General features: G+C 43.8%; 1 protein-coding gene across 4 annotated transcripts in view; it reads right to left on the reverse strand.

Moving 5' to 3' along the window:
- Positions 1 to 1,793: 1,793 nt before the first annotated feature.
- Positions 1,794 to 12,389, reverse strand: part of LOC122407559 (ecdysone-inducible protein E75-like) — a 128,335-nt gene continuing 117,739 nt past the window's right edge. For 3 of the 4 annotated variants that reach the window (XM_043413865.1, XM_043413863.1, XM_043413864.1), the window contains exons 4-5: positions 8,017 to 8,258; positions 1,794 to 7,161 (exon numbers count right to left, since the gene is read on the reverse strand). In XM_043413865.1, the coding sequence (XP_043269800.1) occupies positions 4,861 to 7,161; positions 8,017 to 8,258 (2,543 nt within the window). In that variant the 3' untranslated portion in view covers positions 1,794 to 4,860. Of the gene's footprint in view, positions 7,162 to 8,016; positions 8,259 to 9,228; positions 10,064 to 12,389 lie in introns of those variants that run through there. The other variant, XM_043413866.1, reaches the window with a different exon arrangement.

The raw sequence follows: 12,389 nt of genomic DNA on the forward strand, positions 1-12,389 counted from the left end.
GAATAAAAAAGAGCGAAATGATGACGTATAAAACCTGAAGTTATTTTTCGAAAAAAAAAAGTCGGATACAACTAGGATATACCTTCTTTTACGAACTTTAATTTATCTCTTTGTTTAAATTCATAAAAAAAAAAACTAAATGACGAGCCATCAGAAAAAACAGTTTGCAACTTTCAATTTTCATCGTTTTTCTATTTACATTGAAATTAAATAATTCAGCCAATTTTTCTGGAAAGTATAGAGGAAGTACAGACTTATACACAATATCTTACAAAATTTCCAAAAATTCAAGCGGTTAGACGATTTTTTGAAAAACTCATATTTTCGTAAAATTCAAAATGTCATAAAATTTAAACCGCTCAACTGATATTCCCCAAATTCAATACCAATCTTCCTATTATGATAGTCTATTAAAAAAAAAAAAAATTATTAATAAATCTTAAAATTTTCGAAAGTTAGAGCGTCAACACCATTTTTATGAAAATTTCAAAATGTCATCAGATTCGTAATTTTTTACAAATTCTGACAAAATTATTAGAGAATGAAGAGCTTGTATAGATTAACATCTGTACAAAACGGTAGCCCTGTATCTCAAACCGTTTCCGAGTTATAAGCGTTTGAATTTTGCAGTGCCATATCATACACACACACACACACACACACACACACCCGGACATTTTTTCTAGATATGATTTTTCGATGTTTTGGAACATTTTAAGCACATTGACATTGAAAACTGGAAAAAAAAAATTTCATCGTCACAAAGCTTCCTCGATGAGGAAGCAACATATATTTTTTCGCTATTTTTATTCGTTAGTACGCATTATTCGGTGGGACAGGAATCACCAATCTTCTCACTGTTTTCCATCTTCAATGAACAAAAAAAATAAAGCGAATTTAACGTTAAAGTCTAACAATAAGTTGATTCTCGTTTATGGTTTTTCAACTTCTTCATTTGAAGATTTGCTTCGAAAATCTCGATGGGAGAATCTTTCAAACGAATGAGTTCGACCTTGCCCGTACATCAGGCATCCATTCTCGTGTGATGCGTCATTTCACAAATATGATTTTTAATGCAGTTCTTCGGACGAAAGAGAAAAAACTAGATAGAGTCCATGAATATATAGAACATTCGCGCGGTAAAGAATGACTCGTTTATTTCAGTAACGTTTTAGGTTTGCGATACACTTACGTTCAAGAGCCTCGAGATGTCCAGGTATCCCCTCTATCGATACTCACTCAGCTTTCCGACGAGTAGCAGTTTCATACTCTTTATCTGGACACGCGACAGCGTCTTGACGCTGAGTATTAAAAGAAAAATTTTGTAGGCAGAACGAGTCAAAACGGGCCGTGTATCTTTACTCGAGTTCGGTCCATTTCCCCTCACTCGTGAAATTGAAGAAGCCGCAATTTGTTGGAAATTTGTCGGATGAAAAAAAATGACAGTGCCACATGATGATAATGTGATTTATGCACTTCCTATGATGAAAAATTTTTTTTTGTTTGGGTTTTCTTCATTCTCTGAGACTTTTGATTTTTTATTTTTCACCCACGAAATGAAAAAAAAAGGAATCCGTAATGTATAATAGCGAGAGGGACGAAGGTGAGTTCGAAATAACGACAAGTTTTTTTTTTTTTTTTTTTTTTTTTTATGTATAATTCACCAGACAATGTTTATTCAGACAACCTCACAACTCCCAAGCGTACAAAATGACGTGCTCACTGGGCGAATATGCGGGGCTCCGTTCGGTATTTCATGCGTAGAGTACTTTTTATCAATTTCTTTTTCCTTCTTTTACATACTTCCTCTCTTTGTCACCAGAAACAACAACTGCGTTTATATTTCATCACGTGTAGTGTTTGTTTTTTTTTGTTTTTTATTTTGTTTTTTATTTTTTTTTCTCATTTTCGTCTTTCTTAATGGATAGAGAAATATATATCATACTTTATGTATCGTTTATTATAATAATAATTATGTGTAGTTTATGCATAACAGTATTACGAATATCAACGCTAGGCTTTTGCTTTTATTTATTTCATTCTTTTTTATTCTTGGCTGCTGTTTCTGCGCGGACTCTGAATATTGTGGGATTTTTAAATTCATCTTTGATCACTCGTCGTTGGTCGTCGGAAACGAAGTCTATCGGATTCCAACCACTCGTGTGTGAATCGGTAGCTTTATCTTCAATCAATAACATCAAGTTTTTCGAAGCCGAATGTTTATTTTTTCTTTTAACGTCCGTGTTGTTGTTTTGCCAATATTATCGTCTCCCCTTTGCAACGCCGTGTTTGCTCGCAAATGAATATATACGACATTGATGAGAGTGAACAAATACTTGTTGGGAATGACTCTGAGTTTAACAATAAATGTGTGTATGCATGCGTCGAAGCGAAAACAAAGAGGAACAAACCCAAACGAAAAAAGAAAGACCGATATATGGAAAACAGCCAAAGCTGCATACGATCGTGCGAGAGGCGAGAGATTATTGGATCGGATCTCGATGTCGTTCCAACTGATTTTCGATCGACGCTCCATACCATTATTCCAGATTTTTTAATATACCTCTCGCCGTTTTTTTTCCTGTCTATTTTTTTTTCTCATTTTTCACGGTACTCTATAGATCCATTTCTTTACAAATCCGTGTATTGATTTCGCGTGTACGTGTGTTTCCCTCGCGATCGCGAGAGTCTCTACGAATTTCCGAGGGAAAAAAAAAAAAATTCCCGGCTGTCAAAAATACTCGTGTGGTGCAGCAGTTAGTTTCATTGCAAATGGATCTTCTGAAGATCTCATCGAGGATGCGATTTACAAAATAAAATTGATATATATTATTACTCGTTTGATCTTCGCAAGATCATTACCTACTGTTCACGATGCCTCGAAGAGGCTTACCCATTGAAACTTCAACTTCCCCGGTTGATCATAGATTATTGATTGCCGATTATTTTTCGTTGTCTCTCTATCTACAAAATGTTCGCATGTGGAAATAATTACCTGCTTATTCTCTCTCTTTTTTTCTTATTCGCCTCTCTGAAATCCTATTTCGTCCATCGATCGTATCTCCCGCTTCGAGGGTGAAAGAGCGACACACGTACGACACAAAAAAATGGTATAGATGGAGGTACGATAATTACAAACTGGTGGGCCGGTACGAGCCGATCAGACTCATAACAAAACTTGGATTGTATTCATTTGTGTATCTTTAAAATTCATTTTATTCATCTTTTACTTCATCTCCCAACTTGCGTTTCATTTTTCTTACTGCTTTTCTTTTCTTTTGTCTTTTTCACTTCATTTTTCGCCAAAATATATAGGAGAACGACGAAAAAAAAAAACAAAAATTCGATTGCCCCGACTCGTTCGCTCCATCCACACATTACCATAAAATGGTATTACACCCACATGCATTTTCTCTCTCTCTCTCTCTCTCTCTCTCTCTCTCTCTCTCTCATTCGTATGCGCGCACACAAGATGATAACATATACGATTATTATATACCTTAGGGATATTACAATAATATTAATTACCTTCGTAATATTTAATTAATAATAATAATAATGTAGTAGAGTAAATGATCGATGAGTGAGGTGGAGACTGTACAGGATGCGCGATGTCCATGATTATCACATGTAATAGATTATTAGTTATTATTTTTGTTTGTATTTTTTTTTTCAACTTTTCTTATCAATTTCTCGTTACATTTAAAACCGTTCTTCTTTTTACGAGTGCTTCGTACGCTATCTTCTAGCTTTACCTAGGACAACTTTAGGTAGATATAGGGAGATAGGGAGGTTTATTATCCTCTCTCGTTTAGGTATTTTTACTCGTCGTCTTAAAATTTTTGTCCTTTTTCATCCAACCGGATTGGGTGGATTTGACACTGCGCTTTGAAAAAACGCTCGACTCTTGCACGATTTTTATTTTTTTAATTTCATACTCGCAAACTCCGTGGATTACATTATCTTTTCCAGTTTTTGTTTCACGATTATGAATGTCGCATAGCTCTTTCTCGTGTTTTTCCTCCCGTTATATATACTTAACACCGTTCATACACTCTTTTCCTCATTTTTCCTGCTCATCTCGAATGTCTCTTATTCACGCCCAATTATTATCAGTTATCAGTTAATTTAAATAATAAATTATTTGGTTTTTCACGCGCTCAGAGCGTCCTGGCACTTTTTTTTTATCCCCTTCCTCTTTCTCTCTCCTCTTCTTTTAAATGACTTTTAACCTTCTCGACGGTCTCACGTGTTTATCGATAACTAGCAGGGATCAGAAAATGGAGGATGCGCGTTATTCCCCCGGTTTGATCCTCGTTGGAATAGGAATATCTTTCCGTTCTCGAGCGAGAACCGCTCGGAACGAAAAAAATGAAAAAAAAAAATCAAGTCTAATTATTAATAAAACGCCCCCGCGGAAAAATGCGGAGTCGCTTGTTTTCACCACAAGTGCGTATATCGCACCCCGATGATTTTTATGATAACGACGATGAAATTGATGACGATGATGAGGATGAAAGAAAAAAAATGATGAAAGCATGCACAGACACGCATACATCGACGACAAAAGGAGTGAGCACTCGCAAACGCGCGTAGGTGGGTTATTCGTCGTAATTCACTTTCTCGATATTTATGCTGACAATCGCGAAAATTAGTCCGTAGTGTTTCGAATCCGATCTCTCCGAAGGAACGTTCGTGTGTGTGCATCACCACTGAGATCGGATACCGGGTGGTACTCTTTTCGAATCGTCGCTATATTTCTCGTCACATCGTTTAGGGCACGGGGGAGAAAACAAAAAAAAAACATGGACAATGACGATTACGGAGAGTAGGCCCGAAATGGAGAAGTAAGAAAACACACTACGCTTCGAGGGTAAGAGCCTTGCACGTTCCAACGAGTGGTCTCGGCGAGGGGGATGGCGATTTTTTCGATAGATTAAGGGGTTGTTGACTATCGGCGATGTCAACCTGTAGTTCCATCATGTTGTTTGGACAACCGGACAAAACGATTGTTGTCGCGGTGCTGGATGTTGGTCTCGGACTACTCGAGCTTCCACTCGTACTACTAGTTGCAACCGCGGTCAGATATCTCGGTGATGAGGCGGGCGAATGACTATTTCCAACTACGAGGTAATTCGAGGAAGACTGCTGTTGCTGCTGTTGAAGCTGCTGCTGCTGCTGCTGCTGCTGCTGCTGCTGTTGTTGTTGTTGTTGTTGTTGCAACTGCTGACGGGCACCGGTAGTGGTCGTAATGACGGAGGTAGCAGCCGGCCATCTCGAGACACCGTAGCCGGAAGTTGCGCATTGCAAAAGACCCTGAGATCCCGGTGGGGATCGTAACGTAATAGTGGTGGTCGAAGCGCATTGTTCCGCGGGTGATGGAGAGGTAGTAGGTGACCTTGGACTAGCTTCACCGCGCATTATATAATTATGGATAATGTCGGTACGTTTGAGCTGTTCGGCGGTCATTCTTGGCCCTTCCATAAGACTCTTTGCCAATGTCGAGTGAGTACTGCTGAGTAAACTGGCCGTTTGCGGACAATGCGACGATTGTCCTGACGGACTTCTCGAAGGTGGAGATGTCAGATGAAGATGCAATTGCGACTGAGTGTGGTGTTGTTGTTGTTGTTGTTGTTGTTGTTGTTGTTGTTGCTGCTGCTGCTGCAGTTGAGGTTGTTGTAATTGTTGCAGATGCTGCTGATGATGATGAACTTGTGTTTGCGCTTGGGGTTGTTGTTGGTGTTGTTGTTGTTGTTGTTGTTGTTGTTGTTGTTGTTGTTGTTGTTGCTGTTGTTGTTGCTGTTGTTGCTGCTGTTGATGATGTTGGTGAACGATGACGACGGGCTCGGCCTCGGCGCTGTCCTTTTGTCTCAACGCTCGAAACTTCTTGTGTGGCTTGTAAGCCTCATCCATGAGGGAGTTGGTGTCATAGAGAGGTGGAGCCTGAAGAACCCTTTTCAAGACGGGCATATCCTCGACCTCTTTGTCTTCTGAACGCGGACTCGAGCACACGGAAGTTGGCGCACTGCTGGCGCTGCTGCTCGCAGGTTTGTCCGGTTTTTCGGTACCCGATTCGATACCGCTGTCGCTCGGTGAATCGAGTTTACGGAAACGCGGACATTGAGGTGGTTGAGGAGTTTTGGCCATGGTCGCTCGATGCAAAAGTTCATCTTCGCCGGAGCTCGTACTGCCTGAATTGGCACGACGTCTGTGCGGACAGAGACCACCGGCCAAAGTCGCGGCTAAAAGGGGTGCGTTGGAAGCGTGGTGACCACCGGGCGTCACGACAACGTGGTGATATTCCGTCAATGAAGCAACTTCACCGCTGCAATTACTCTCGGTGCTGGATACGCTGCCGAGAGGACTTTTCACCGCTTCGTCAAGAGCGACGTCCGACGCCGAACACCAAGAAGCCGCTGGTTCTTCCTCCATAGGCCAATGTTGCTGTTGATGCTGCTGCTGTTGTTGTTGTTGTTGTTGTTGTTGTTGTTGTTGTTGTTGTTGTTGTTGTTGCTGCTGTTGTTGTTGTTGTTGTTGCTGTTGTTGCTGCTGAGCCTGCAACTGTTGTTGCTGCTCGGTCATCTTGAAAGCTAGTAACTTCTCCGAGTGTAAGGTGTTGAGCGTTCTCAGATCGGGAATTTTCTTGAGCAATTCCCTCAGTATGTCCGGATGTTGGGGATGATTTTGTGCCAATACCGTTTGTAGAGCGCTCCTCAGTTTGTTGTGCATACGCTCGACGAGATCGGTATTTCGTAGACCCGGGCGATCCGCCGCGATAACGACCACCGAGCAAAAAAGTCCCAGCTCGGCGTCCGACAATCTCAACGAGTTGACTCTTTCGGCAAAGTCAAACATAGAGTCCATGAGGAAACGGGCGTTACTGCTGTTGTGTATCGATTCTCTCTTGAGAACTTGACCGTTCAAGCATATCATACTGTTCGTCTGAGCGTCGAACATACACGCCAGCCGTACCAGCAGTACCTCGAAAACACCGGCCTTCAATAACGTCACCTGATCGTCCTGTGCCAGCAGGCTAAAGCCAGGTATACGCTTCGCGAATTCAACGACACCGCGTATCGCGGGTGAAAATCTCTTGGAGAAATCTTGAAGCAATTCTTGTTGACCGGTCAATGGTTGAGGATTGGGATTTAACGGGCACGCCTGCAACAATTCGAGAAGAAAAAAGGACGCGAGGTTAGAGACGAAACGGAAAGCAAGTTCGAGTCAATCGATGAAAGATGGCGCGCGAAGATAAAAAAAAAAGCCCAGGCTCAAAGATGTTAATAATAATCGAACAGTATCGCGTAGTCAAGTTCACATGCATGTGTTTGTGGTGCTCGCGTATTCAAAGAATCTACGTACGCCAGACGTCCTCGAATCGCATAGAGGCGCGCACACGCGGCTTTTTCACCGACGTGCGAGTGTATTTTGCTGTTCCGCGTTTTAACGAGTACTTCACGGGCACTTCCTTTTCGCGTCTTCGTATATGCGCTTCACACGCACGAACGCACAACCACGGGCAATATATATAAATATATCTCGGCTTTATCAAGATCGATATATATATGTATGTATACGTATGAATGCGCGTATGGCATACCCGTTCCGAGGACGTCTGGTTTACCCGCCTCGTTTCCGCGTACGTTTTACAACATTGACGCATTGTAGCCAACGAGCCCGAGACAAGTTGCCGTGTTAAATTCCCGCGATGCCCCTCGCGAACGACCGATTCGGCCTTGCTGCCGCCGCACATTCGGGTGGATCGAGCTCGTGTAACGCGTTCGGAAAATCATTAATTTTATACGAATATTATGCAACTCCCGAATGAACGTTCGAAATTCTTCCGGACCGATCGTTTTCTCATTTCGAAAATATCAAATAAACGAAGAATACAGAGTTTTCAAAGACACGAAATTACGATGATAATAATAATGTTCGATCGTTGGAATGAAAAGTCGATTAATAATTAATTTCCGTTATCCTCTCCGCGGATAACGGAAGAAGCAATATACTAACCAGGGTTGGCGGGCAAGCGGTGTAATTGGGTGTTTCGCGCGCTCTTGCGAGTACCGGGGCAACCTTGTCTCTGGTGAAGTCGCACGTATCGAGATGAGCTCGTACAACGGTTGCAAGGAGACGTTGCTCGTCCTCCAATTCGGCGGCTACAGCCTTTTCCTGCGAACGACTGTGAGAGCTCTGCTGCATCGCGGCCAGTATTCTTGCCTTTTCGCGCTTTGGCACACGCCCGAATCGTACAGCTGTAAGCAGAAGAAAAGAAATACCATTTTTTAGTCGAGTAGCTTGCGAGAGAGAAAAAAAAATAATCAATAAATATATTATGAAAAAATCATTCCGAAAATACGTATAGTATGATAAAATTAAATTCGATTTTATTTCTCAATAGGATATTTGAGAAAAAAATAAGCGATATGGGGCTATTAAGCTCGAGATGCTCGAGCGTGTCGTCGTTCAATGAAATGAATCATTCTGTGAAAATGCAGCGGGAAATACGGTGATACGGTGTAGCGTCTCTCGAACAGGCGACCTTGCCGGGCCATTACGAGTGTACACACATGTGAAGAAACACAAATACACGCGGCGGACACACGTACGCGCCTCGATCGTCGCGCTCGCGAGAAATATATCGGTTGTGCGTTGGTGACCATCGGTTATCGCGTGACGACATTCAACGACAAGAGCCGCGCGAGATACGACTTGGAGAAGCAGCTAATTTGTAAGAACGGTGAAAACGAGGGGACTGGGGAGGCAGGCAGGTTTGCACATTATATAGCAAACGAGGTTTCCGTGACCGAGGCAAGGTCGACCACCCACCTATACGAAGAAGCGCGATGAGCGAGGATAATGGCTTTTTAACACCAGCCAAGGTACAAAGAATTGAATTAAAAAATTGTCACCGGTCTTTTCCCCCTCCCTCTTCTCTTTCCACAACCGAGGAATAACATTATTTATAAATTTATTCGTGCTATAGATATTGTTTTTCTCGTTTAGCCGGGGGGCATGCCATCGACGAAGCGGGAAAACTGTGGGAGAAAGCTAGTTAAGAAGTTCCTTGTGACTTTCTCGAGTTGCGCGAGAGCGAAGTCGAAAGTATACATGGTATACGTGTATAATGGCCCCGAATAGAAAGTGTTCGCTTTTGCTTTTTGTCGATTCATTCGGAATTAGCGTCGATTCGTTTTTTATCGTATTGCACGATAAGATACCTACGTGCATTGTGATAGTGAACGTTTCCGTTAAGGATCCCTTTGAGGATCGGCAGCTCCTCTCCCATGACGAAAAATTCGTTGTAATCCTTGTAACAACGATTATCGTTGTAACCGTTTTTTAAAAATATCCCAAATTTTCGTGGCATATAATACCGGGAGCACTCCACTTTGATGATATTTAACTATGCCGCGTTCACGCGAATATGCAACGTACAACGCGCAACGCGCGCAACCTCGATTCAAAGAATAAAAGAATCTCAATCGATCGAGCGAGATTGCGTATTAGTTGAAAATTTCATCGGTGGACAATGGCATTGAACACACCGAGCGACGACGATTTATCAATGACGATTCCAACAACACGCGTATATGAATTTTTTTTTTATTTTTTTTTATTATTATTTCTCTTGCGTTTTAATTTGTTCTTATATACGAACTTTCGCACGAGTCTCGTCGTGAAAAATTATCCTTTCGATGACGAATATTTATCGGTTAATATGGCTGACGATCGATTTATATATATATGAGAATGATTTCACACACATACACGTTGTCACTCCGAGAACGCGTTTGACGCACGGGCTATGGCACAAAAAAAAAACTTGAAACAATACTCTCGGCGTTACACGTTCTTTATTGTGAATTTTTTCTTTTTCAGCGGTTTCGCCGTTTTGCCAACAATCACGCCTCGATCCGGATACTCGCGTATTATTTATTCGTTTTTCTATACTCTGGTAAACGTACGCCGGAGGGGTCGGGACGAGGCGGGACGGGGGCAGGGGGTTCAAGAACCGTCGAGAGCGACGACGTGATAACGCGTGCAAGCGCGAGACAGCATCACCGCCGACTGAGTGACGTTCGCCAAGTTGCGTTCAACAGCCCCCCTATCCCCACTTATTCAGCTCCATCAACGGGGCCCCCCCACCCCCCTCCCCTCGCCCCTCGCCGCGCCGCTGCTCGTGGCGAGTCGCGGGGAGATTGTGGCCTTTGCCGAGCCTTTGGCCTTGAACTTGGTTTCAGCGACAGCCGCGCGAGGCGTACACCGACGACCTATATTGCTCTATATAACCCTCCGTTTCATTTTTTATACATATATCTCTCCGCGTCGCTCCTCCGTCCCCGTATTCATCATAAATATCGACGTCGCCAAATGTTATGCCAACGCGTGTACACCTCCTCCTACTTCATATGAAAAAGCATAGCGATGAATAAATAAATAAATATGAATATACGCACAAGTAGAAGAGAAGAATAACGACGAACGGGAGTGCTCCGCGACCCGCGACCTACCACCCCCGTATTCCCCTATCATTGGTGCGCAGATGCCGGCTCGACTCGAATGCCTGCCCAGAGGTAACCTACCCCCAGCGACCTTGAACGATTCCCGGTATATTCTCGCGTACACGTATCTCACCCCGCCACCGCCACCACCCACCGCTTCGTCAAAATAACTATACTTCGTTTCTTCGTTTCTTCTTCCGTTTTTTTTTCTCCCGCGTATCGAACCTCGTACCACCATATGTCCCGAGGCGACATCATTTTTCTACTTCCCTTTATTTTCCGCTCATCGCCCCCGCAATCCGATCTTCCCTTACTTTTATCGCGCATCGCACAGGCTGATAACGCTTATTGACTTTCTTTCCTTAGAACCGTCCTAAGTCAAAGCTCCTCATTTATATTTCAACTTTATTCGTTATTCGACAACTCTCGGACTCTATATATATATATATAATAACCGGCGTTGCTTTCGAAGCTCGCTAAAGGATTTTTAGGATTATTAACCGCGATGAAAAATGTGGGAGGAACGAAGCTCGTATTTTTCATATCCTTGCTGCTGGCTTTGCGACATCTTTCATCCGATTCGGAGACGTTGCTTCTTCCTCGACGGTTGCTCGTCGAGTGAGCAGTGACCAGTGTGCAGCGTGAGCGGCCGGCGGAACGAGTATTCCGTAGTCCCCCCCCGCGATCCATGCACGACCGAGCGAGTCTTATCGCACCGTGCGCGACTCGTCGTCGCGGAGCATGCGCTCCGTCGGATATGTATACATTTTCACGCACCGAGTGGGAGAATCGTGCGCGAGCGTGCGAGCTCAAAGCTGCGGGCGTGGGGGGGGAACGAGTTCCGAGGAGGGAGAGTGAGCGAGGCTAAAGAGATGCGAGACTGATCCAAGAGTGGGGCAAATTCGGGTAGAGAGCGAGGGAAGTTGAGCAGCGAGCAGTGCTGCGATAAGGCAACAAGGTTCGCGAGGTCTCCGCGAGATGGATAGCGCCGCGCGACGGCGCTCTGCTCCGAAGGAAAGGTTGGCGGGGCGTTCGCAGTAAGCGACGAATCCAGTCGATTCAGCTTCGTCCCATATTCCGCTATATCTACAATGTACCACGTACCACGAAGGAATCGAGGAGAAACAACGAGATGCTAGAAAGAAGATGGAAAAGGAGAGAGCAAACGCGACTGTAGGTGGAAGCGAGGTTAACCGCTGCTGCTGCTGTTATTACGATACGAGAGGAGACGAGCATCCGCGACGTCTGTGTATAGCGGCGATATATAGCGGTACTCTTTCTATACTGCAGGAAAACAGCAGCGGGCTCGGGCGCGCGCGATCGATCGACGTTCTCGACTATTGACCCCGAGAGCGCGCTTTTACCAACACACTACGCACCACGCGCTTATGAAAATAAAAAGAGGCAATTCGGATTTTATTCGTTCATTTTTATCCTCAATATCGATACAAAAGGAAAAGGCTATTATTTATTCCCTTCTTCCGCTAATGAAGGAGTGCCCGTTTTTCTTTCTCTTCATACCAGACTTGGAGCATACAAGCACAATTAATTTTTCTACATTATTATATATGCGGTGTTCGGATGTTACGAGCAAAGTTGATCAATTGGTTGGGGGATGCAGCAGCAGCAGCAGCAGCAGCAGGGGGCTGTAGCATTCGATGGATAAAAATGGAGCGGGCGGGTGCAGGCGAGATCAACGACCTCGCAACCTCGCGCGTTGCAAGAAAACGAGGGAGAGCGCTCGGCGAGAGAGTGGGAGGACGATTCCTATTCTTTTCTATCCTTTTGTTTCCTTCTATCTTGCAATAGACATACTCGTTCAGACACGAGAGGAGGGGGGGGGGGGGGGGGGGGGGGGGCTCTCTCGTTCGCATTCTGACA

The sequence above is a fragment of the Venturia canescens genome, chromosome 3 (genome assembly GCF_019457755.1).
Source record: "Venturia canescens isolate UGA chromosome 3, ASM1945775v1, whole genome shotgun sequence".
In the NCBI taxonomy this organism is placed as follows: Eukaryota; Metazoa; Arthropoda; class Insecta; order Hymenoptera; family Ichneumonidae; genus Venturia; species Venturia canescens.